The sequence below is a fragment of the Emys orbicularis genome, chromosome 1 (genome assembly GCF_028017835.1).
Source record: "Emys orbicularis isolate rEmyOrb1 chromosome 1, rEmyOrb1.hap1, whole genome shotgun sequence".
Lineage (NCBI taxonomy): Eukaryota > Metazoa > Chordata > Testudines > Emydidae > Emys > Emys orbicularis.
In genome coordinates this window covers 265,728,704-265,756,043 of record NC_088683.1, presented here as the reverse complement: position 1 = coordinate 265,756,043, position 27,340 = coordinate 265,728,704, and the positions used below count along the sequence as shown (strand labels likewise).

At 41.8% G+C, this 27,340-nt stretch overlaps 2 protein-coding genes across 2 annotated transcripts in view; one reads left to right on the top strand and one right to left on the bottom strand.

The window, feature by feature from the left end:
- The window catches only part of TPP2 (tripeptidyl peptidase 2), an 80,429-nt gene extending 59,525 nt beyond the window's left edge, over nucleotides 1-20,904 (top strand). Inside the window, 6 exon segments of the mRNA XM_065403904.1 lie at nucleotides 6,476-6,627; nucleotides 6,830-6,926; nucleotides 9,670-9,800; nucleotides 11,698-11,905; nucleotides 18,480-18,599; nucleotides 19,986-20,904. Of these exon segments, the coding sequence (XP_065259976.1) occupies nucleotides 6,476-6,627; nucleotides 6,830-6,926; nucleotides 9,670-9,800; nucleotides 11,698-11,905; nucleotides 18,480-18,599; nucleotides 19,986-20,075 (798 nt within the window). The 3' untranslated portion in view covers nucleotides 20,076-20,904.
- A 1,240-nt stretch (nucleotides 20,905-22,144) lies between these two features.
- Nucleotides 22,145-27,340, bottom strand: part of METTL21C (methyltransferase 21C, AARS1 lysine) — an 83,160-nt gene continuing 77,964 nt past the window's right edge. The window contains exons 3-5 of the mRNA XM_065397566.1: nucleotides 26,629-26,771; nucleotides 23,087-23,204; nucleotides 22,145-22,539 (exon numbers count right to left, since the gene is read on the bottom strand). Of these exons, the coding sequence (XP_065253638.1) occupies nucleotides 22,145-22,539; nucleotides 23,087-23,204; nucleotides 26,629-26,771 (656 nt within the window). The remainder of the gene's footprint in view (nucleotides 22,540-23,086; nucleotides 23,205-26,628; nucleotides 26,772-27,340) is intronic.

Genomic DNA, 27,340 nt, shown 5'->3' with positions numbered 1-27,340 from the left:
AAAGATGGGATCTATCTTTCATGAGACACCCCTGCTGGCAGAGTCTCTCCTTTGTAATGGATAAAGTCATGTACTCTTTCTGCTTCTCTTATACAGTTAGACTGCTGTCTCTTACCTCAGGGGTCCCCTATTCAGAGACTTTTCTCGGGGGTTCTTGTCATTGTAAATCCTCAAACCTGCATGTGGTCCAGACAGTGAACATAGGGCTGGCTTCACATATGTCCATTGTTCTCAGTGTTGATTGAGTTAGCCCTGAGATCCTTCTTGCCTCAGGTGATAAGTTTCACTTCAGTAATTTTGAAACCCAATATCCTACATGTTATGTAACTCTGAAATTATTTCCCATACAAACATCGCACAATTGGCTAGTTCTTAGCTTTCGACAGAGACCACACATGACCCCCTTTGGTGAAATATTGAGAAGATGGTTGTATGTAGGGGTAACATACCTGCCTTTGCATGTCTGTGTCCCAGCCTATAACATTTTGCTGCAATAGGGAACCACTTACAAAGTCCCAGTATTTTTAGGCAGAAAGTGATGTTAATCATCACTTAGGCAGAAATGCTTGGGGTTCCCATTTTCCAAGCCATGATAACAAACACTCGTTTTCTGGCTGCTTCAGGACATGCTGTAGTAAGAGAGATCAGTCTGCTTTGCTTCAGAAGCATCTTTGCCTGGAGTGTCATGGGTCTACAACAATCCATCAGAAGGTGACTGCAGGTCTGCATATAAGTGAACCTACAAACTTTCTAGTCAGTGTGCCTTAAACACTGTTTCTCTAAGCCACTCTATCAAGTTTCCATCAAGGCATTGCAAAACCCCTTCTTCTACTGCAGGAAACTTGCTTAAATGATCCATTCTGGAGCAGTCTCCCAAGTCTTACTCCAAAAGGCAGATTCAAGAGACTTATTATCTCTACTCTGTTTTCCTCGGACAGTTTGTTTCATATGTTTTTTAAGACTAGGAATTTCTTCGTCTGAGTTCAGTTAATCTTTATGGAGGCCCTTTGCTTTGCGATCAAAGTGGCCAGTCTGAGGGAATTCCTGTGGTCCTGGATCTGTAAAATGCCTGTTTGCATAGTCCCATTTGTGTGGACCACCAGAGGTCACTTTAACTTTGTTCAGAGTTGCTACTGGCAGTTTAAATGCTTGTCTTTCACCTGTCAACGGCTTCCAAGTGTTTGCCAAGATCATTGTGGCTATAGTAGCCAGCCTTCCTGAAGGAGGTATTCTTTGCCCACCTATACCTTCACTACAGAAATCACTTGGGGTATGTCTCCACTGAAAACGCGATAGCAGAACAGCTGTACTTCAGTGTAGACACTGCCTACGCTGGTAGGCGGGGTTTTCTCATCAGCGTAGGTAATCCACCTCCCTGACAGGTGGTAGCTAGGTTAACAGAAGAATTCTTCCATCCACCTAGCGCTGTCTACATTGGGATAGGTTGGCATAGCTATGTCTCTCAGGGATATGGATTTTTCACACCGCTGAGAGATGTAATTATGCTGATGTAAGTTCCCAGTGAAGACAAACCTTGAGACAAACCACTCATGCATTGAACGGGGGTCTAATCTTTACTGGAGATACGAAGAAGGGCAGTATGTTCACTATTGCACCCTCTCCCTGAAAGGCTAGACTGAGGAGTGAGATGGGACATCCTTTTCTACTTTGCATCCAAAGTATGGGATCCACACTAACTGTAGCTTCACAGCCACTGTTTTTCTCCATTCAGGGCTTTTCCTGTCTTGCTTTCCCGCAAACCCAGACTTAACAGCTTCCTTTCTCTGGTGGATGCAGGACTTAAAGATCCACCAAAGTTTGCTCTTAGAGGTGGCCTCAGATTGGCCGTGGTCACAACAGATGAGGGGGTTGAGCTGGGGTTGAGCCCACCATAAAGGGGTTCAGGACTGCTGGTCCCTAGCAGAGAGTTTCCTGCCAGTCAACTGAGAGAGGAATAAATTGGTTTTACAGCATATACGTTCTTCAACACGTCACGACCCGAAGGACAAAGTATTCAGTATCCAAACAGTACCCAGTTGCAATTGTTTAGATCAGCAGTTTGGGACACATGGAATTGGAATGAAAATGGAAGCCCACTGATTTTTCCTTTGGGCAATGAGAGCTATTCTGGTAAGCCACTCACGTCGTGGGCTTTTTAGCGGCAGGGCATAATGGCTGACCTGTACTTGGAAAAATGGAATCTATGTCTCTCGTATGTATGCTCGTGTAAAAGCAAGGGATGCACCAACTGGTTTTAAATGGCCATCTGAGTAAACAGAAGTCTCGAGCAGAGATTCCTAAACTTGTTTTTGCCGCGCCGCCCTCAAAGATTCATGTCCCATGCACGACCCTTCTTTGTTCCCCTTCTCTCTCCTCCCTAGTCCTTCCCAGCTCTCTTGCTCTCACTCTCCCAGCCTGCTGCCCTCTTCTGCAGACCCTGCAGCAGGCTGCATCTGCTGGCTCCAGGTGCATCCTCCATGCTGCTGCTGGCCAGACCCCACTCCCTTTGTTGCTGCCTGCTGCCACCATCCCAGCATCCAGGGCACACGTGGGGTGTGAGGTGGAGGGGCAGGGCTCTGGGGGGATGGGCTCTCAAACCCTTCATCCGTTGCCTTCCCTTGTGCACTAGCTGCCTTCGCCACTGCTTCTGCTGCTCAGAAAGAGCAAGACACTATTGTTCTGCTTCGCATCGGGTCGTCACTCTCCCCAATAACCTCAGCACACCCCACACTGTGAAAACCTATGCTCAGGGCAACAGTTTTCTAACTTTTTGAGTTGAGTCCCCTCCTTTTGAGTTACAATTTTTGGTTGTGCCCCCCCAATACCTGCCCCTCCCCTCTCAGGTTTTCAGGGTTGGGAAAGACACATGCAGTGGTACCTGGGGGCAGAGCCAGCAGTGGGCACGGAGGCATTGACGCTGACCCATGGGCTGGGTGGTCCACTGAGGTGAGTCGGGGTGGAGGTGGTGCGTCCTCACCGAGCTGCCCCAAATGTTCCTCCCTACCCCCTCTCCTCCACAGGGGGGCGTGCCCCACAGTTTGAAAACCTCTCCTCTAGGGAAACGTAGGCAAGGATGTCTTAATGTGTTGGAGTCTGGCATAGCCTATGCCTTTCCCCATCTTCCTGTTTTTGGAGAACTTTGCATAAGAATGGGAAGGAGTGTTTGTGTTTAAATATTTATATTTTCTTTTTCTGAGCCTCTTTTACTATTTGCAAATTCAGCTGGTGCCTTTATGAGAAATTGCCTACATTCAAATGGCCTAGAGAGAGATCCTGTGCAATGGAAAAATGCAATGTGAAATACGTTGCTTGAATTTTAAAGCTGATAATGGCCTTTTTAGTAAGCCCAACTGTATGTGTATGCATGTGCTCCTGGAGAATTTCATGTGAAAACTGGTGGTGAATTAGAATAACCTCATTATATGTAATTATTTGCCTGGTACGTCAGACAGATGTACAATTGAAGTCTCTGTTTTGAAAAGCTTAGTCTAACTAGACAGATATGAGAGGGAAAGGAGACAGATATAACTGAGAAAAGAGAATGAGACTAAAAAAACATGTGACGTGAAGCTGACATCTGACCTCCACTTTAATTTTTGTTGAGTAGTGGGGAAAAAAATTGGTGGAATAGGTGGTTAAATCTTAATACTATTTTAATGTTATCTGCATGCTATCATAATTAAATTTGGTGACACTTCTATTATAATCCTTGTTTAAAGATGATGTAATACAGATATAAATATTTTTCTTCAGCATCAAATTTGGCACAAAGGGCATCAGGCCAGGAGCACATTTTCCTTCAAGCTTTTAGCTGCTATGGTTATGTTACAGAATTTTAAGATGAGGCAGATCTGAAAAAGTGTTAATGTCTGCTATGACTCAAAAATAAAATGTTTGATTTGTATCTGATACAACTCAATTTCTTCCACTTGTACCAAATTTAGCAAACAATTGTGGTTAAATTCCACTCCACGCTTGTCTATATTTTGATGGCAAGTTAAGTAGTAATTGTACGTATACAGTTTGTAGTTCTGTAAAAACACTTTGAGGCTTACTGACTCTAGTTGCACATTATATAAATAATTTCATAAATTGTAATATTGCTTAATTTGCCATGAGAGATGAGAATAGCTGTGACATTTAACTCTGAGAGTAAGTGCTACACATTGAGAGACTTCCTTTATGAAGGTAATTTTTCTGTAGATAACAATATATTAAGTGTCTAAATTCAGTTTTACACTATATCATAGTAACTCATAGTAACTGCTATGATATAACATAATTTAAAAAAAAAAACCTTTATATAAACAAGAATGCATTATTTGTCCAGCAGTGGCTCTTGCGCATGTTCTTTGAGTTTTGAGAGTGCTGAGTCATAGCTGTTAGTCCTAATCAGTCAGTTCATTTCCTTCACGCATTTGTATCTGCCACCAATTTTTTTTTAAATGTTAAGATTAAAGTTGATAGAAATTAATGAAACTAGAATCTTGTCTTTGCATAAAGCGCTACAGCAGTGCAGCTTTTCCTGTCAGCATATAATCCACCTCCCCAAGAGCTGTTAGCTGGCCTGGACTAGGAGCTAGGAACCCCCAGCACCTACCCACCTCACCTCCGGGAACCACCTCTAGTCCAGCCCAGAAGGCAGCACAGAAGTGAGGGTGGCAACCTTGCACACCCCACCCCACCCCACCCCACTCCCCCGACACACACACAACAACTTTGCAAACCTCCCTCTCCCCATGATCCCATTTTGGGTCAGGACCCCCTTGGTTAGAACACTGAAATTTCAGATGTAAACATCTGAAATCGTGAAATTGACCAATTTTAAATCCCTCTGGCCATGAAATTGACCAAACTGGACCATGAATTTGGTAGGGCCCTAGTTATCTATTTAAATAGCAATAAGATGAACCTTTTGAGCTACATGTTTATAGCACAAGCTTAGTATGGTAATGTTGTGGGTCTGTACACTCAGATTTAATGTTCTCTTTTGGGGGAGCCTGTTTAAATAAATACTGTAACATCGTTAAAAGCAAAAAATTGATAGTGTGTCCTGTAATGTATGTTAGAGATGGTCTGTGGTGAAACTTGACACTGGTTTACTCAGAAGTGATGGGATTTAAATTTATACGAGAAAAATGTGTGTATCAAAACAGCTGTTTGTTGAGATTTTTTTTCACACCTTGATCACTGTATATAGCAGGTTCGGTCTGGAGATTGATGTATTTCCATAAACCACATTACTGTAGTCTTGCTATGTTTGAAAACAGAAAATAATTAAAAAATGTTACTGTTCAGCTTTTTATCTGAATATGAATACACCATAGGCTAAGCTGCAAAGTCCTGTAGTAGCAGCTTGGAAGAAATTACAGTGGCTCAAGAGGGATATACTTATGAGTTTTATGGCATGTTGATGACTTTACTAATATAACATTTTGTTAAGAATTACCTCCCCAAAAAAACCCAACCCTTATTCACTCACACGTTTTGTCCCCAAACTTTAAAAGACAGGAGCTTTACCTAATTTTATCTTTACCTTTTTACCCAACTTACCTGCTTTCCTGAAGACCGTCTCCATAACTCCCTTTAACAGAATGTGAATACAAAAATGTTAAGCTTGGACACCTTGGTAAAGAAAATAGAACTACTTTAAGACACATTGAGGCCATGTGATGGTTAAAGCCATTAAAAGGTTGCACCTTCCCTTGTAGCCTTCCTTGCTGGCCAGCATGGCTCGGCTGCACCCTACCTCAATTTCCCCTTCACTGAAGGCCCTTTAAGTTCACAAGGTCCAGGTATTCAGATATTCCCCCTCTGGGGTCCAATTTATTAAGTCCTGCACAAAATAGAGGTCAAACCTACAAAGTCTTCACCTCAATTTCAGCTGAGCCCAGCTCCTCCCCCCGAGGGGGGTCTGTCCTCTCTTTAAAATTCACTCCTTTTGTCCCAATCTCAAGCTGGGCGCAGCCCATCCTCCCTGAGAATCTGCCTTCCTGCTCTCCCAACACCTCTTGCCTGTAGCTTGGCCCCTCTCCACGGGCCTTCCTTGCAGATGTCTCCCCCCTGCTGACTCAGGGCCCTGCAGGAGCCTTCTTCCTCCTTGCAATGTCTGCAGGCACCTTCCAAACCATCTCCAGCTGTCTTCCCCCTTTATAAGACCCAGGTGCCCTCCCTTAAGCCCAGGTGGGCAGCCTGTAATCCGTCCAGGGGCACTGGACCCTGCTTCCTTTCTTGCAGGGGCCAGTCACCTTGTGACAAGCCCATTTCTGAAAACTTGGAGGTGGGAAATTGGGGTGCGTCTCCAGAGAAAGTTGAACCATTCTGAGGTTCTAAAGACTAATCCTTTGCTCTCAGGCTCCAACTTCCAAGCATGTAACTGCTCACAATCGTTTAGCACTTTTTGCATTGTAAGATAAAAGAATAGCAACGTAGTCCATTCCACCAAGTAGTTGATGAGGTTTTTTTCTACCGCTAGGATGTAATTACTGTTCATTACCATCTGATACCATCACCAACAAAGACTAAGAATGGCAGCAAGGAGAAAGAAAGGGAACCAGAAAAAGAAAAAGACGTAAAGGAGGAATTTGCTGAAGCTTTGAGAGACCTGAAGATACAATGGATGACTAAGTATGTCTTTGTAGTTTCCATAACAGGTCATCGCATAACTTTTTTATATTTTGTTAATACTACACTTTATAGAAGAAATGGAAGTTTGAGTACCAGGATAATTAAACTTGCAATATCAGAAGACCAGTCTCTCACTGTTGCACTGCCTCCTGATTAGCACATGCAGAAGCAGCATATTCATTTCATCCCTCTTTTTGGCTAGGCTGGATACCAGTGACATGTATAATGAATTGAAAGAAGCCTTTCCTAATCATCTTCCATTGTATGTTGCAAGACTCCATCAGCTGGATTCTGAAAAGGTGAGTTCTGTTTTTTTAATACACTATTTGTTTCACTACATCTTGCCTTGAGATAGGAGATTAAATCTGAAGATTTCTCCTTTACTGTTCTTCACAGATGCCTAGACTTGACGTGACTGCTCTGGCTATACCGAGTGCAGTGAACTAGAAACTTTTAACTTAGAATCAAAAGCATTTATCATTTACAAATCAGTGCATTTTTACAAGGCTATAAATGTGAATGCTTAGCATCTCTTTCATTGTTCCCAGCATATCAGAGAAACAGCTTGATTGGCTTATTGGTTGTTTATGGACAAAATTAGTGAGGTAAAGTAAAATTAAAGAAATGAGTTTTCTATCTAGTTCTGAAAGGAGTGAAGTTGCTTATTCGTTGAGGGAATGAATTTCATAGTTTATTTTTTTTCTCCTGTTAAAACTCTGTCTTCTGCATTCATGAACTTCTCATGATGGCTGACAGTTTCCAGTGGAATGTGGCTGATGTGTGGGAGATTGCTTTCTCCATGATCGTAATCTCTTGGGTAGCTAGGACCAATCCCAGTGACATTTACCTGGGGAGGCATTGCAGAAACCAGAGCACTCTGGGGTCAGATCATTGTGAGCAGTGTTGCTAACTACACAAGTTGGTGCATTTTGTGCCAGATGTAGGTTTTTCAGGTTTCGGGGCTTTATTTTTACATATGAGTTGCTATAATCCAGCTTGGAGTCTGTGAACGCAAGGAGCACTGTGGACAGGTTAGTGTCTAACGTTGAACTCTTTAAAAAGAGAAAGTGTTTAAGTCCTGCTGCTCATTGCAGATATTTGAAGTATATCAAAGCACTTCTGTATGTGTATACTTTTCAAAGGTGAATGCTCAATCTATACCCTTTTATATAAAAGGGTTTTGTTTTTGTTTTACTCTAGGGAGGCTTACAAAGTACTGAACTCAGTATTTGTAGCTCTAGCTTCTAGGAGAGCTCCCTCAGATGGCACCTTCTTCTCCCCTTGAATAGCCATTCAGATGGATACAGTTGGAACCTGTTACATCATTTGATACTGGCTGAAGGATGGAGAGGGATTCCCTCCTTTTGGTTGTCAACGCAGCTGAGCAAAGTTTTTTCCCAGTCTCTCACTGATTAAATCTTATTTCCAAGACTTAGTACAGTCTGATGTAAGGGTCTGGTGACTTCTTGTTAATTCCATTTTTCTGGGAATGGACCATCTAGCAATGGGTTGGCTTAATGGTGACTTGTGTTGCTTTTGGAGATCTACTCCAAAGGTCAATGAGCTTAGCCATAAACTATAAAGCCCTTACAGATGGTTTCTTCATGAGATAGACTAGCTGTTCTCGAGGTGGAGGGTCTGCTCACATGTCTTTCAAATGAATAAGTGCTTACCCTCCATTTTCAAAGGTACACTGCTATGATCCTTAGCAGATGGTGTTATTGTCCTCTTCCTGTAGCAGACAGCTGTTGCACAAATTCTTTCTGTTAATCTATTTCATGTTCATCACCATGATAGTGTGAGCTCCTAACATTCCACCTCCTTCCTTTTCCTTTGGTGCTAATTTTTTCTTTTGCAGGGTGCACCACCTCAGACTTTATACAAAACTTCAGAAGCACAATCTCCTTTATGCATAGGAAGGCTGGATTCTGTATCCCTAGCTGGCTTGTCTCAAATCATGATCAGCTATTTGGATGCTGTCTGTAACCCCATTCTTCATCGTTCTTGTGTCACTAAGATTGTAAGGTTGGTCTTGTAGTTTGGCCTTCTGGTTAAGGCACTGTACTGTGACTTGGGATATCTGGGATCAGGCCCCAGATCCCTCACATACCTTGTGTGATGCACTGGGTCTTTGCCATCTATAAAACAAGTACTGACACTTTCATTGTCTGTCTTGCTTATTTAGATTGCAAGCTCTTTGAAGCTGGGATCTCCATCTTACTATCTTCAAATCTTAAGAGTTTAAGGTCAGGAGAGACCTAGATCATCTGATCTTCTGCACATCAGAGGCCACTAAGCCCCATCCAGTTCCCCTCTATTGAGCCCAATAACCTGGATTAAAGTATTACAGCCCTCAGGAGACTAAGCTGTTGTGTGCCACAGGCAAAGCATAGGAGGGACTGAGGTCCACCAATGCCCAAGGCCTTGCAATGAATGTCAGGGAAATGATTTGGCAAGATACCCTGATAATCCTAACAAGTGACCCACACTCCAGGCTGCAAAGGAGGGTGAAAAATCCAAGTTCCCTGCCAATTTGGGGGGGAAATTACTTCCCAAACCTGAAATGGCAATTTGACTCTGAGCATGTGAGCAAGATCCACCAGCCAGATATGAGAGAATTTTCTCTACCGCCTCAGAGCACCAGCCTGCCTGTCCAGTATCCCATCTCCAGCCATGGCAGTCTGTGCTTCAGAGGCACAAAACAAGCCCAGAGCTGTTCTTCACAGATGCCTAAAATATTTTCCTTCCTGAGCCATGCAGACCATGGGAAGCTTGTTGGGGCCTATAGGCCCCACTGGAATATAAAGAAAATAGTAACCTCTTTGTGTCAAGGACTTCTAAAATATGGGTTTGTATGGCACTAAGCACAATATGACCTCAATCCTGTCTAGACTGTAGAAATGTTAAATAAGTAAATACATTTGAGAAACTATTTCTATTGCCATGTACTTGTGACTTCAGTAATGTTAATAATATAAAGTGTTAAATGGGGTGACTTCGTTTTGCCAGTCTCACGTTTTTCTTTTATTCCTTTTCATTCAGGAACGAATGAAAAGACTCGATGAAGTTATTGAAGCTGCAAATACTGTTATCTCGCATATTGATCAAACAGCGTTAGCAGTTTATTTTGCCATGAAGACTGATCCCAGGCCTGATGCAGCTACTATAAAAAAGTACCTAACCAGTAAATACTCCTCCTTGCACCCTATTTCTGTAGTCTATAAATATAATTACCTTTTCTACATACAAGAATTCTAAAGGATTCTGAAAGCTGATCTAGCTTTGTAATTTTTTGAGACTTGGGGTACGTCTACACTTACCGGAGGGTCCGGCGGCAGGCAATCGATGTTCTGGGATCGATCCCGGAAGTGCTCGCCGTCGGCGCCAGTACTCCAGCTCGGCGAGAGGAGTGCGCGGCATCGACGGGGGAGCCTGCCTGCCGCGTCTGGACCCGCGGTAAGTTCGGACTAAGGTACTTCGAATTCAGCTACGTTATTAACGTAGCTGAATTTGCGTACCTTAGTCCGAAGTGGGGGCTTAGTGGGGACCAGGCCTTAGGTTCAAACTTGACTTCAAGTGGAAACGGGTATTTGAGACAAGTATTTTTAGAGTTTTGTGTATTTCAGAATGCAGAAAGACACTGAAAAATTAATTTTGCTTAGAAGAGCTCAGATAAGATTACAAAGGATGGCTTTCAGATCAGAATTGAGATACATGGGCAAAGCTGTGTGGGAAAGCTTGCACTGTGCTTAGTCTCATCAAGTTCATAAACATTCAGAATAATCAATGGACTGGTAGTATTTGGATAGCAAGGCACTCCTGTAGGAATAAGTGCAGGGTTTTGCATGATACAGTGACCCTCAAAATTCTTGAAGGATGGTTCCAAGATGCTAGTGAACAGTACTTGTTGTTCGATAAAGCCACTTTGAAGTGCTCACAAGTGTTTATAGAGTGAGTCAGGAAAGAGAGACTGGTAACCATGGCTATATCTGTATTCAAATACACCTCTATCCCGATATAATGCGACCCGATATAACACTAATTCGGCTATAACGCAGTAAAGCAGCGCTCCAGGGGGGCGGGGCTGTGCACTCCTATAACGTGGTAAGATTTTTTTGGCTCCCAAGGACAGCGTTATATCAGGGTAGAGGTGTATGGTCATTTTCTCTGTGGAGTTAGTACACAATAACATTCTTTTGGAGTGTCAGTATGTTCAGTAGAAGGTCAGCACTTCAAAGATGACGATGCACTACATTTTTTTTTAATCATTTCAAAAGTCCCTTTTATGCTGATCCATTTTGACTGGGGAATAGCAAAGAGCGGCTAATTTAAAGTTTAGGGGCTGTGAAAGGAGGTATACATTTGTAGGTTAAGTATCAGAGGGGTAGCCGTGTTAGTCTGAATCTGTAAAAAGCAACAGAGGGTCCTGTGGCACCTTTAAGATTTGTAGGTTAGTTACATATTGACCCTGCTTAATTATATCATTAACCTAGTTGCTTGGAGTGGCTTGTACATAACGCTATATTTGCTGGATTTAAAAATAATTAAGCATTTCTTGGTAGAGTCAACCAAATGATCTGGTGGTCTTCTAACATCTGAAACTGAGAACCAAATTCAGTGCTGGCTTAAATGGGTGCAGTTCCTTTGAAGTCCATGTTGGCTTAAATTAACAGTGGATTGGCCCTCTTTCCATACTACCAAGAACTAATAAAATATATTTCTAGATCCTGACTAATTGTTAAATTCTTAAAATTTGGCTTGCACTTCTGTTCAAATACCAGAGGCAGTTTAGTTGCTCCTGAACCTCTAGGCTTGGTTAGAATCTGTACGTTGCGTAATGTACACTAACTATATTTTGAGCCAGTTTAGAATGATAGGAAATAGTTTATTTTCAAAAATGCAGTATTTTAATAGGGTAGCTGAAAATTGCTTCTACTTCTAGTGTAAATACTAATCAACAAGTGTGTTTAGTTTACTGTGATTTTTAAGGCAAAGTTAAATTATTTGCTCTTGATTAAAACGAATAGCTGCAAGAGACCCCTTGTATTTGTATTCAACTTCTTAATGTAGTGATATGGAAAAACAGAAGTCTACCTTAGTGGATGCCCTTTGTCGGAAAGGAAGCGCACTAGCAGACCAACTTCTCCATCTGCAGGCCCAAGATGGGGCTGTTTCAAGTGATGCTGAAGGTAAAGATGATGATCAAGAGAGCTGCATAGGTGTTCTGTCAGAGACTTTCTGGGAAACAACAAAATGGACTGATCTTTTTGACACTAAGGTAAGAGGACAAGCAGAAATTCTAAATTTTGCACTCTTGTGATGGAATTTAACACCATCTTTGTGTGTGGCTTCCAGGCATCTCTCCCTTCCACTCCCTAGTTCTGTCCCTATATGTTGTGCCAGCCTCTCTCAAATGTTTTTCCTCAGGTGGGATCTCTCCTAGGCTATCCACTCCAAGGCAAATAAATCTATCTGCTCTGTGTGTATACATATGGAGAGGGTATGGGGCAGTAACTGCAGACTTGTATTAACAAACTGGTTCATTTTTCAAGTTACTAGTTTACTATTCCTTTCAAGGAATAGTTCAATTGCTGTCCAATACAGCACTTCTAGCCCTTCAACAGAAGCATTGTACAGCCCCTGTTCTGTGCTGGTCATGAGTCCGTAGCATTTTCTACATTAGGAATGAAAGAAAAGCCTGTGTTCCTTAGCTGTGGGTAAGGGCTGCAATGGGAGAAGCCCTCTCCAGAAGTTGAATTACCACTTGTAACCTGTTAGCAAGTTCTTATCAGGGTAAGGTCCCTGTGTCCTTCAGCATAGCTGTTTCAAAGGAAACCATAAAATCCCAATAATACATATGATTATGTAACTGTTTGGGTTATTACTTATTTCCTTCTTTAACTGGTATGTTGCTATGCACTGTTAGAATAATTGCTATGTTTCACATCAGACATGGCTGTATTTCAGTGGTGAATGAATTTTTCCATATATTTATATGAATTTCAGTTAGTACAGCGCTTTGGAATCATTTTGAGATGAAAACTGTTGAACAAATCAGAAGAAATGTTATTCCTTTATTCCTTCCTGACCCCTGCTGATGATTCAGCCTATAGCCTGAAGCATGAAGATTGATGATTATTTATTCAAGATAGCTTCTTTGTAGATGTTCTTATTTGTGTACATGTCTTTCATCTTCCTCTGTTGATTCTTAAGCCACAGTGCTGGGCTGGGCTATGCATTAACAACAACATGCTATGCAGTTTAATTAACTTTCTTGCCTTTTAATTTCATCTGTGCTCTCATATTATGAGAAAGGATACATAACATATTCAGGAGTGTCCAACTGGCCTTCTCTATACCATTTATTATTAGAGCTCAGTGGACCATTTTCAGCAAAATGAAATTTTGTCAAAACATGCTGGTACTTCCTGGTGACCAGAACTGACATACTATTAAAGAGGCACCACCAAATTAAAATCTAAGCTAAATCTAGAGTAGCCTTAACTCTATGCTTTATAAAAAGTTATTTGGAAGAAATTTTATGTGAACCACATAGTTGGCATTTATCCGCTTGATATTTAGGGATCTAAAGTTATCTGTTATTAATTTTGTTTCAGGGTCTCAATACTCTCAATTTTAATGATTACTGTTCTGATCCATGGGTCACTAATACCGTTGTATCGGTATATTTTTATGACATGGAATTTTTATCTCCATTCTACCCGATGATCTATCTCTAGCAGACATTTTTATAATAGTTTAATCTTTAAGTACTACTATTCCATACATACGACGTAAACTCTCTTTTTCTATGTAGTTTGTTCCTACAGTAGGTTCCTCGGAACATGGAAGACAGAGGATTCTACTCCCGCTATTTCCTAATTCTGAAGGCAAAAGGGGGTCTCAGACCCATCCTAGACCAAATTCTGGAGGGACTTGTTGAGGTGACCTAGAAGTTTTGCGTGGTCTCCCTGGCCTCCATCATCCCCTCCCTGGACCCAGGAGACTGGTACGCTGCCCTCGATTTAGAGGACGCTTACTTCCATATTTCCATCTTCCTGGGGCACCGGCGCGTCCTCCGCTTCATGTTGGGCAGGTGCCATTTCCAGTTTATGGCAATGCCCTTTGGGCTTTCGTCGGCTTTGAGGGTATTCACAAAATTTATAGCACCACCCGCTGCTTACGTGAGACACCAGGGAGTCCAAATATACCCATACCTCGATGACTGGTTGATAAGGGGCCGGTCTCCGGGTCAGGTGCGGAGATATTTTAACTTGGTTTGTTCCACCTGTCACGACTGGCGGTTGATGATAAACAAGACAAAGTCCACCTTAATCCTGGTGCAGCACATAGAGTTCATCGGAGCGGTCCTCGATTCCACTTGGGCGAGGGCCTTCCTTCACGAGACTCGGTTCCAGGCCATGGTGGACCTCATTGTGGGCCTGCGGGCTCACCCGCTCCCCACCGCTCACACGTGCCTGAGGCTAGTAGGCCACATGGCAGCGTGTACTTACGTGGTCTGGCATGCACAACTCCACTGCAGACTACTTCAGGCGTGGCTAGCATCAGTCTATGTCCCCAACCGGCACAGCCTGGTCCGGGTGGTCAGGATTCCGGACAGCATACTTGCGTCCCTCATCTAGTGGCAGGATCCCGTGTCGGTGTTGGAAGGGGTTCCCTTCACAGCCCTGTCCTTGTTGGTGACTCTTGTCTCCGACGCTTTGGACCTGGGCTGGGGAGCCCACCTCGGCGATCTCAACACTCAAGGCCCGTTGGTCCAGTCACGCTCAATCCCTTCATATCAATGGTAGGGAAGTCAGGGCAGTTCGACTGGCCTGCTAGGCCTTTCTACCTCATATGCAAGACAGCGTGGTCCAGATCCTGATGGATAACACGGCTACAGTTGTCTATATCAACAGGCAGGGCACAGCCAGGTAGTTGGCACTTTGCCAGGAAGCCCTCTGGCTCTGGGATTTCTGCCTACAGTACAATATCCATCTTGTAGGCACTCACCTTCTGGCTTCCAAGAACACATTGTCAGATTGCTTCAGCAGGACATTCTCGTATCACCACGAGTGGTCCCTTCATCTGGAGGTGGTCTGCTCCATCTTCCGCAGGTGGGAAACTCCTCGGGTGGACCTGTTCGTGTCCAGGCAGAACAGGAAGTGCTACATCTTGCTACATCTTCTGCTCGATTTTGGGCATGGACAGAGGAGCCCTGTCCAATGCCTTTCTGCTCCCGTGATCAGATATCTGATGTACGCCTTCCCTCCGGTACAGTTGCTGCCCAGGGTCCTCATGAAGATCAAACAGGATGGCGAGAATCGGCCTCATAGCACCAGCATGGCCGCACCAACACTGGTTCAGCACCCTGCTGAACCTCTCGGTAGCAACCCTGTTCCAGCTACCACTCAGGTTGGACCTGTTATCCCAGAACCATGCAGTCTTCTGCACCCCAACCTGGCGATTACATCTGACGGCTTGGCTGCTGCGTGGCTAAACACGCAGGAGCAGCAGTGCTCGGCTGAGGTTCAGCGCATTCTGTTCGGGAGTAGGAGGCATCCACCAGAGCGACCTACATGGCCAAGTGGAAACGGTTCACCTGTTGGATTGCAGACAAAGGTGTTTGTCCTGAGAGGGCTTCGCTGCAGCTTATTCTGCACTACCTCCTGCATCTCAAACTCCAGGAGAGCTTGTCCCTCTCGTCAATCAAGGTCCATCTAGCGGCCATCTCGGCCTTCCACCCGCTGTTGCCAGGTAGGTCTGTTTTTGCTCAGGCTATCACGGCCTGATTCCTTAAGGGCCTGTAGCTCCTTTACCAGCACGTCAGGGACCCAGTCCCTCCTTGAGACTTGAATCTGATGCTGTCTCAGCTCACGGGTCCTCCCTTTGAGCCCCTGGCTTCCTGTTCTCTCCTTCTCCTCTCCTGGAAGGTCGCGTTCCTGGTTGCAGTGATGTCAACCCACCAGATATCCGAGATACAGGCGCTCACCTCGGAGCCACCGTACACAGTCTGCTACAAGGACAAGGTCCAGCTAAGGCTACACCGGCTTTTTTCCTAACGTTGTCTCTGTTTCATTTGAGCCAGGATATTTGCTTACCGGTCTTCTTTCTGAAACCGCATAAATCAGAAGCAACAGAGGGTCCTGTGGCACCTTTAAGACTAACAGAAGTATTGGGAGCATAAGCTTTCGAGGGTAAGAACCTCACTTCTTCAGATGCATCTGAAGGTGCCACAGGACCCTCTGTTGCTTTTTACAGATTCAGACTAACACGGCTACCCCTCTGATAAATCAGAAGATGAGTGCAGGCTACATGCCCTGGACGTCTGGAGGGCTCTGGCCTTCTACGCGGATAGGACCAAACCATTCCGTTAAGTCGTTGCAATCGTTCATCGTGGTGGCCAACAGGATGAAAGGTCACCTGGCATCCACTCAAAGAACTTTTTCTTGGATCGATGCCTGCATTCGCTTCTGCTATGATCAGGCGAAGGTGCTGCCACTGGCAGTCGTCACCACCCACTCTACCAGGGCTCAGGCTTCTTCGGCAGCCTTTCTGGCCCATGTGCCTATCCAGGACATCTGTAAAGCGGCCACCTGGTCTTCTGTCCACACTTCTACATCCCACTATACACTGACCCAGCAGGCCCAGGATGATGCTGGCTTCGATAGAGCAGTACTGCAAGCCGCTAAGCTGTGAACTCCAAGCCCACCTCTGTGGATACTGCTTGTGAGTCACCTACAATGGAATCGACATGAGCAAGCCCTCGAAGAAGAAAAAACTCTTGTTCTTTGAGATGTGTTGCTCATATCCATTCTATTTCTATTTTTATTTCCCGCCCTTCTGCCCCTCTGTCACAGTTGCCAGCAAGAAGGAACTGAGGGGGCGCAGGGCTGGCGGTGCCTTATATACCACCGCACGGGAGCGCCACAGCCAGCCCTACGGATACTGCTAAGGCAGAAATCTGACAACTGTGCATGTGGGCGCGCGAACACCTAAAATGGAGTGGACACAAGCAACACATCTCGAAGAACAACAGTTACAAAAGGTAGGCAACCTTTGTGTGTTTTTTTTCATGTTGCCCCAGGTACATGGTGCTGTGCATAATATGCTTTTGACTCAGATAGCTGGTACATTCAGTAGTACTCCCACGTATTCTAGTTAGAGCTCTTATTTCAAAAGAAACACATGAAAGAGAAAAATCTGTGGTCACTGGATACACTTTAGAATATAAGATCTAACTCTAATCCGTGCAGTGCCCTGCTAGACTTCTCCAACTGATTACATTGTTTACTTTTTGTTTATTGTCCTTCAGCTAATTTTCAATCCATGTTACTATTCCTATCATTAACAGGTTTTGATTAAAATTTTGAGACCATATCAAACGCCCAATAAAAATGCAGATATCACACCTATTACATTCCCATCATCCAAAAGTTTTGTAATGATATGCAAAAAAAGCAATTGAGTTTGTCTACCTACTTTGTCGTGCATTCACATGGGAAAATAAATTATTATCAAGATGCTGCTTCCAATTTGATTTTTATTTTGTATTTCATACTGAAGAAAAACTAAGTGTGTTTACTCTTCGGTGTTATCTGCTCTTTTATGTTAACCAATGTAGTGACTACAAGCTTTCTTTTACATTGCAATTTTTACAGTATGACTTAATGTGGCCGGTGCATGCACAGATGCTGAAGCTGGAGGTTTCTTTTTATGCCACGGAAAACTTCTGCGCTTATGAACTTGTCGTATCTTACTGTACTTCACGTATTATGCTACTAATAAATGTATACAGTGGTCTCCAAAGATATTGCATAGGGTTGCAATATCTGTCACTCTGGTGACCTGTCAGCTGGGAAAACTAGATTTGTATTGGTTGCAAGTAGGGGTGGGGAAAAAATTGCATCCCAGATTGAAGTAACTAGCTTTTTTAAAGCCTTTTTGCCATATCCCTGTAGTTGTACTGGTGTATCACTTATATAAGAAATTAAAATAGGATATTCACTATGGATATATGTAGTGGATTGTATCAAAGGTGAAAGACTTGGGTTAGCACAAGCTCTAATTTCTGTAACAGTAAAGTAGCATGGAGAATCTACCAAAATCTTCTTCATTAATTATTTGTTAGGCTGTTAAGGAACCAGTTTTATTTGACATCTCTATGGTGGGCAGGTGTGTTCACCTGCACTTTTTATGTGTAATGTTGATAAGGTACTAAAAGCTCAGTGTTGCAAATAAATTACTCACCCTCGTAATCAACAAACGCTCTGGTTTTCATATCTTAGCAAGCAAATTCTCATGATGAATATATTAAGCAAAAACTGAGGCCTGTTTTCATGCTTTTCTGTTTTCATTGCTTGTTTATAATTATGTACATGTGTATATACACCATCCACTGTTTTTGTTCGTGTTTGTTATGCAATCAGTTTAATACTTGCTGGGATTCATATCCCACAATCTGATATTACTTTTTTCCATGGGCTAAAAAAAAACGTGGCTTTTTTATCATTTATTTACAGTACTGTGTATTTAGGCAGTTGTTGAAAAATCTAAATAGCTATAAATGTGATCCAGTGTACAGCTGTTTGAGTAATGAGATCTCTGAATCCTCATAAAATGTTCTGAAGTTTGTGATAGTGACAAACACTTGCTCTTATTTTAGAATTAAAACACAAGTACAGTAATTGCTGTGATTCATCTGTGTTCATCAACATAAGAATAAATTCGAAACAGTCTGGTAAAATGTTTAACTTTGACTTGTCTGCTTTAAATTGTTTTTTATCTGAACAATGCTAGTTTTAATATGGTGGTAGATTTCTAACTTTTTTTTATTTGTTAACGTACTGTAGGTTTTAACGTTTGCCTATAAGCATGCATTGGCAAATAAAATGTATGGAAGAGGTCTCAAATTTGCCACAAAACTTGCAGAAGAGAAGCCAACCAAGGAAAACTTGAAAAATTGTATACAGGTAAGGGGTAGTCAATAAATCCATTTAATTACGGAGGGGTATTGTTATGTATGCTGAAGAATCTCTTAATATTAGGAGATGTAAATGTATGTTCATTATATACTGCTTAAACTATTGAGTTTCAGAAAATTTTCACTGAGATTCTGGAACAGAACGTACTGGATAGGCTTTTGATCCAGGAATATTCAAATCTGAAACATTTTTACCTCCCCCAAATTCACCAGGGGTTCTGATTGGACTTAATGAATTTATCTGGCACCAGTTAGCCAGGGGATTAAGCTCACTAGCTCAAAGGTGTGCAAGAAAGATGTGGGGCGGAGGGGCACTTCTGAGGTCCAAAGGCAATATCCAGAAGCCCAGTCCTCTAGCCTCTGGGAAGCAGGAGGGTGCTTGGATTCCTATTTGGGCATGCTCCCTGGACGTCTCACGGGAATTCCATCTTTTATATCAGCCTCTTAGCTTCCCCCCATCCAGGTGCTGAAAGGGAGAAAGGGCTTGTCTCTTCTTCACTCATTTCAGAGCCCTTCCTTCAATAACCCCTTCCCAGTCTGTTGCAAAGTGGGTGGGAGAGAGAGAAGCGAGACCTCTTTCTTTCCCCTTAGCTATTCTTACTTGGTGGATGCTCAGTTAACAACTCCTCCACTGCCTCTGCTCAAAGCTTTCTGAAGCAGCAGTATAAAATTAAGGGTGCTCCTTAACAGTTTCAAGGAGCACTTTAAAAAGGTACTTTTTAATTCCCCTCAGTCGTTTAGCAAAGCTCATGGTAATGACAAGTTGTCTAAGCTGTGGGTACTCGCCACCTTTGGAAATCAGGCCACTTTTATTTAAGTTCCTAGATATGGATTCATGAGCCTAACTTTACTTTCTCAGGTTTTAAAGTTAAAACATTTTGGCCTCAATTTAAAAACTGGCTTTAAGTGATTTGTTCATTCTACCACTGTATCTAGATTAGGAAATTGTTGTTCAGAGACATACTAGTGCCCTGACTACTATCTAGACTTGCACATGAATTCCGGGTGTTTTATTCTGAAGTACTTAAGTTGAACAGCACAGAGAAAATGTGGGCCCTAAAGACATTTTGCTTACCTAAAGTTAAATTAACTATACAGTTATTTAAAACGGGTATAAGGAGAAAAAAATCCCCAAGTTTACTGGGATTCTTGTGCTGCTTAAGACAACATTTTGTTCACTAAAGCTAAAATACCGGTCTTCAAAAACTAAAACCATTCTATATGAAAGTTTAGAGCTCCAGAAAGCAATAAATTGAAGTTATGCTTCTTACAATGAACCTCTTTAACATGCACTTTAGATTAAGAAAGAATGAGAGAAGATATCAGTGTCAAAAGAATCATCTAATTTTTCTGCTTATCAATTATTTTTCTTTAGTTAATGAAGTTACTTGGATGGACCCATTGTGCATCTTTTTCTGAAAACTGGCTTCCTGTCATGTATCCACCTGATTATTGCGTGTTTTGAAATACCAACAGTTGTAAACATACAGAGATGGTTTTATACTGACAGGATAGGAAAGATAAGTTTTACCTTTTAATTAGAACGCATGTCTTCATCAAATACTGAATGCTGATTATTAAGTTGTGTATATTTATCAGAAAGGCACCCTGGTGTGGCTTAATACCTGTTAACCTGACTCCTGACATCAGGGAGTTTACTTAGTGTGCATCCCATTGCTGGCAATGGATGTGCCAGAATTGCCAGCACCAAGGATTTGGAATTGGGTTGGAAAAGATTTCTTGCATGCATGTTAGGTTCTTAACTGTTCATTTTAACTGCAAACCTGTAAAAGCTCTGTATTTTTTACAATGGACAGGGTTTTAAGATGTTTAATCTTAATTTCTTTTTCAACTGTATGAAGGCCTTAAAGCTACATCATAGTAGCTAAAATTTTATTTATTAGACTATAAAGTAATGGAACTCCATTACCTGTACTGTTTGCAAGAGTTTACATTATGATTTTTTTTAAACAACAACAACCTTTCAAACGGTCTCTGTGTGTATCTCAGAATTGCTGATACATAGGTGCTCTTGTAAATCTTCGTCTTTGAGATATTTCAGGCAAACTTTCAAAAATCCATGTGAAGTTGAGTATCAGGTTGGACTGATACATGTATAAAAGTGCCAGACAGTTAATCAGGTATTGTAAAGCTATACATACAAATGTTTAATAATGTTTAAAAAATGTAAAACACAGCGTAAATGTGCAAAATTGAAGATAAAAAACCACCATGTGCACTCTGATACTTTAAAGGATTTTTTAATTAATAAAAACAAATAATGAAGCTGAAAACTGTTCTTTTTTTTTTTAAGAGTACATAAACATAACGTGTTAAAGCAGACAGCTTTAGGAATAATATAGAAATGCAATGTAAACAGCATATAAATGTACAGTAACTCCTCACTTTAAGTCTTCCCGGTTAACGTTGTTGACCAATTGCCAGCAGTTCAGCTGTCCCTCCCGCCACTGCCGTGTGCTGCTCCTGCCTTGGAGCTGCTCCCGGGAGCCTCCTGCTTGCTGTGCAGGGGGGGAGGGGGAAGTGGGGGGGCTAATGTCAGGGTGTTCCCCTCCCCCCTACTCCTGTCCCCTGCTTACCCCATCTCCATAGAGTGGGGGGGGAGGGGGGACACGACAGGGCTCAGGACAGAGGGAGCTTGCTCACAGCAGCTGCTGTTTCAACTTGCTGATCTACTTAAAAAGGCAATGTACTTAGTGAGGTCAGCGTACTTAAAGGGGCAATGCGCATCTCTCTCTCTCACACAGGGTGTGTCTCTGTCTCTGTCTGCCATGCTGTCTCCTCTCCCCCCATTTGTGCTGCCTTGTAGAGGGTGAGGCTACATTAACAACAATGTGTTAACCCTTGAGGGCTCAGCCGAGTGCTTGTTCATCATTTAGCAGTAAGGTATTCCCTAGGAAATATCCCACCCTCTGACTTCACCACCTCCACCAAGCTTCACAATCATCATTGCTGTGTACAGTATTAAATTGTTTGTTTAAAACTTATACGGGGTGTGTGTGTGTGTGTGTGTGTGTGTGTGTGTGTGCGCGTATGTGTAATATATAGTCTTTTGTCTGGTGAAAAAAATTTCCCTGGAACCTAACCCCCCCCCCATTTACATTAATTCTTATGGGGAAATTGGATTTGCTTAACATCATTTCGCTTAAAGTCACATTTTTCAGGAACATAACTACAACATTAAGCGAGGAGTTACTCTATAGCTAGATCTAATAGTTGATTTGAAATTTTGGAACTTTACCTTCTGGCTGTGTTTTGTTACTGCGGACCCTCTGGCAGCAATAAATTGATTTGCTTGAGTAAATCATGTCTATAAGCTTATGAGACAAATCAGACAGTTAAGAAGTGTCCTGATATTATTATCCTCCATCTTAATTTTTCATGTATTGAAGTGCAAAATTCAAAGACTCAGGGACAGGTTTATGGACATTAATGCACTCAGTGTGCATTATGTACTAAAAACTAGAAGCTCATAAACTTTGAGGGGCATCAAAACTGTGACTGTATTGTTTTCTCTTAATTCTCTTTTACTGTGGCTTTAATCAGCTTGATATTTGATTCTGGAAATTCTGCTAGAAGTGTAACAATTAATATATTGCCAAGTTTCTCTAAAAATTCAAAATCTGTGCTGAATCTGAATTTATTTGCCCATAATAATACTGTCCCTGGCTGACATAAATATACCATTGTTGTTAGCAATGGATCCAGAGATGTATGGTGGTAGACAACATCACTTGCCAAAATAAAATCATAATGGTGAGTTGATTTAGGGAAGTCTTCATTGAGGTCTTCTCCCCACACCAGCTTCCTCACTTCAGGTTGGTGTATATTCATGTTTTGTGTATTTCTTGAAATATTCAATTTGAGATTTTCAAGTACTTCAGGCAAATCAGTAGCTGTAACATAAGCTCCTAAAGAAAATGTTTAAATGATTAGTGTATATATTTTTTCTATAAACCTTCCTGTTTTTCCCCCAATTATCAATTTTGAATATGTTGTTGGCTCTCTGGTCTTCATTCAGTCAATAAATAGACCACCGCCCACCCATTTCCTGGATTGGGGTAACTACTCATAAAGGACTGTTATTTTGGGGCATGTCTCCACTGCCCCAAGTGCTCCATGTGGATGCTACAGGTGCAAATTAAAAGGCTCCTGTTAATATAATCCTCTTCAAACTGGGGACCTTTTAGTCTGCACCCACAGCATCCACACAGGGGTGTTAAGGTGCAGCACTTTGGTGCGCACTTCTGTTTGTGCTCCTGTAGTCCAAACTATGGGGCAGTGTAGACAAGCCCGACAGAATTTTGAGAGCCAAAGTCATAACTGCTAGTTAAGTTTGAATTTTAGTTATAATTTCACTGACTACAGTGTCAAAGAATTGTTTAGCTGCCACCTCACAATTGATATATTTGAAGGTGAAGAGGTGGAATTATTGGAATTTAATCAGAATTTACCAACCTAGTATACTAGCCACAATGGATACCAGTCCTGTTCCAGCACCAATTTCAAGTACCTTTTTGTCTTTTAGGTTGATCTCTTGTTGATTTGATTCCAGGTACTGAGATAAAGCCAATGCCTAAGAACAGTTAAAATATATCCATAAAAAGCATTAATTTGCTAATGGCCATGCAGCAGTTCAGTAAATCATTGAAAACATTTTTCTAATAAGTTTACTTCTAGATTGAACATATTCAAGTATATAGCACAAAAGCAAATTAGGAAAAAGGAACAAGATTAGTCCTCTTTTTTTTTTTTTAAACAAAAAACACCCACATTATTAGGCAAGTAAAAACAACCAAACAGCTTCTTCTAATATGGCTTTCCCTAGAAATACACACATCTATACGCCACTCAGTTTTGTTGCTTTCTACTGACCTCTAAGTTACTGTAGGAACTGAGCATAATCAGTCTGGAGAAAGAGAGATTTTATTACAAAGTCACTGTCACTCTAGATATTCAGATCTAAACTTGACTCCCATCTATTAGTCATACTGCAGGCATGATGAAATAATTCCAACCACTTTATAGAGAGGGAAAAGACAAATGGTACCTTTCAGTTCAAGTGACAGAGTTCTGTCATGGAACCATACCAGTAAAACAGTCGACAATTGGTTGCTTTCTTAGCAATCACAGCAGAGGTCAAAGAGCAGATAGGCTTGGTGACTGAACTACCTCTTTGTTTCCTCCATCACAACCCCGTATTACATCTCATCTAATCACACAGTTTTGTAACATGATGCCGAGGCATTGATTACCAACTCATCATGGGTGAGTGCCGCTAATGAATCACCAGCACTGTTTGTGCAGTACCTATGTTTTCTTTGGAGTTCTCCCATCCATGTACTGACACCTGACTAATTTGAGATCTGATGAAATTGCAGTTCATAGTAAGAAGACTTAAGACAGACATTTTCCCCTTTCTCTCTTGTGCTATCTTGAGATGGAATCTTCGTCATTTTCTGTGAGTTTTTATATGATCGCTAGACTGATAAGCTTTCTAGAGTTGAAATCCAATCCTTGTCCATCTTCATAATAAATAGTGTAAATAAGTTTGGAATATTTTCCTCATGTCTTTATCAGTTGCTATAATGCTTTTTATCTTGAGAAGACCACTTTACAGATGAGACAAAATTATCCAAATCTCACTACACACAAAGTACTGTGTTTTTTAATTCAACAATGGGATAAGCAGGGACCAATAGAATGTTTCCTCATCAGTAAAAAAATATTAATTTAATCTACATGTCTGTGAACTATGGAAATATCTTCAGTTCTGAAGTCTAAATCTAAAGCTGACTTTTTATGAGGTTCTCAATTTAAATCTTGCAGAGATCAATATCTTGCTTAGAGTTCCTTTGGTCTTCTGAGGAATTACTTTCCTTCTTTCTAATTTACAGTATCCATCTCTTCAGGACTTAGTTTCCCAAAACCAGATGATCAGCAAGATCAAGTCACTACAAAATTGACAAATATAATCTGTATTCATCAACTGGAAGCAAGGAGCACCACCCTTCATATAGATGCAATGCAAATAAAGACCTAAAAAAGAATCTCACGATAGTCCTCAATATTTGATGTATATTAAAGGTGTACACAGCCAAATGGGCTTAGCGGACAATCCCCTCAACTAAGCAGAGTGGCCTTTCAGCAACAAACTTTCCTACGGTCAAATGTGTGGTCCCAGTGAGCAATTTCCTAATTATTCACTAGTGTACACTCTCTCTCTCCCCCTCTCCCCCATGGCCAAACTCTCTCTGCATTTCTGCCATCACCTCTAAACTCAAATATCAGGGGGTAGCCGTGTTAGTCTGTATCTACAAAAACAACAAGGAGTCTGGTGGCACCTTAAAGACTAACAGATTTATTTGGGCATAAGCTTTCGTGGGTAAAAACCTCACTTCTTCGGATGCACACTCTATGCATCCGAAGAAGTGAGGTTTTTACCCACGAAAGCTTATGCCCAAATAAATCTGTTAGTCTTTAAGGTGCCACCAGACTCCTTGTTGTTTCTCTAAACTCAAAAACAATCCTAAAAATAAACTGAGAAGGTAAGTGTCATTCTCACAACACCAAAGAGAACTTTATTTTCTGACTTGAAAGATGACTCTCACATGCATCTTGTCAACAGGTTGAATCCCCTGGCCTATGACTTTCTACGCCCAAAACCCAGACTCTATAAACCTGGCAGACTCTGTGATGAAAGGTATATCCTTGTCAAAAAAGGTCCTGGGGAGTCAAGATGCTCTTATCGCTCCAGACTGTTTCCTGAAAGCATAGACTTATGATCTGGGGAAAGAATTCTATAGTGTAAGGTTAAGAGCATTGAGCCTATCATGCTACAACCACTTATGACCCAATATTCTCACTGGTCTTCAGACTCATCTCTTTCTAAGTTCATCAAGTCCCTGCTTTGTCTGCACGGAAGCTTGCTTTTCCAGTAGCTAGCTGTGAAAGAAATTAGATGAGTTGCCAAAATAGCTATTTTTCCCCTGCAAGAATTTTTCTGCCTTTCCTATGATAAAGTATAAACACCCCCTTTTTCTGTATTTTAGAACACTTTCACAAGTCCTAAGAGAGTCTTGCACTTTTTTCCCAAACCACAAAAGAAGGAAAAAATCCTGTGGCATAAAATAAATCTTGACTTCCCTGCAGTCCTCTGTCTCAAACAAACTGAGCAAGTTAGAAAGTTCTCAGCAGTTGCTTGCCTTCCAATAAAATTGTGAAGGAGCCAAGTTCTCTAAATCTTCCATAGCATGGTGGATCAAATGCTGCATGAGGGGAACACAAGTGGTGCTGATTGGACAGTACCTGTGAGCAATGAGAGACACTTCCTGGTTCCCAGGTAATATCCTGGGTAGAAAGGGTTTTGTCTACATACATCCAGTCAGTTAAATAGACCTTCAAGCCTCCGCACTTGCTCATTTTGGGATGAGATTGCTCTACTCTGCTCTAAATAAATTTCCATTCCCTATAAAATGCTGCATGCTGGATCTTTTCAATATTATTTTCTTCTCTGTTCTCACGTGTGTCTTGCCGGGTGCTTACATCCCCACAGTGACTGACTGACTGACTGGAGTTATTGAGAGAACACAACACTTCTTCCCAATTTTCCTTTCTTTGATTTAATGTCTGCACCCATACTCATTTATATGCTCAACCAATAGCAACGGCTATTTCCTGCACTCTTCAAAGGGAGAGGGGTACACAGTTTTATAGAGGACTTAAAGTTCAATCATTTGTTCCCATTTCACACCTTTGGAAGCTGCTCTTCTGGCCCAAAGTGGCAGTAGGAGGGGCATAAGCCAGAGTTCCTTGTTAAAGTAGTTAACTACCTTCATTCTGCACTGTGATAGAAGCCTGACAGTAAGTGAGCAATGGGGATGTTCATCAAAGACCATTATTTTCATTTCACTTCAGCTCCAATGTTCCATTTGTTCACATTTATTTTATAATTTAGAGTTTAACTTGCTACTTGATTACAGTACATAGGTAAAACTTACACCGGGCCATACTATAGCTCCGAAGTGGTCTAATGATTCTTGAATAGTGATCTGGTGGTCTGCATAACAATAATGCTCCTTGTCAAAATAGGGAGAAACTGTAGGAATCCACTTCTGCAGTATTTTAAGAATTCTTGGTGATTCTGTGGGAGAAAAGATCATATCTGTATTATTTGTTAGATAGGAGCATATACGTGCATTTTGTTGCATGACTGGGAAAAGAAAATGTACAAGACTTATCTGCAGTCAAGACAATGAGTCTGCAGCCTTTTCTAAAAAAGTTGCTAGTGAGCTGATCATGCGCACCATGATTCACTGGGTTGCCAGACCTGGATCCCAAATGTGGGTGGTCCTGCTGTCAATCAAAGTGAAGGAGAAAACCTTCCTTTCCCGTGAGTCATGGAGCAACATAGGTTGCTTGGTGAGGAATTTTAGGACACTCTTTTGGCATACATTTTTCTGTCACCAGGTTGAGACTTAGGTATCCCAGGTCAGGGGTTGCAAGTCATGCTAATACCATATCTAAATGAAGCTATTTGGAGATTTTTAGGTTGCTAGTGTAACTGCACAGTTGTGGACAGGGTAGCCGGCTAGCATTGATTCTGGCAGAAGTACACTGGGTTCTTAAACCACAGATAGTTTGGACCTCTATTTTTGTATCTTCCAAAAGTCAGCATTGCCAGTAGTACAGTGTTCCCTGACACCAGGTGTT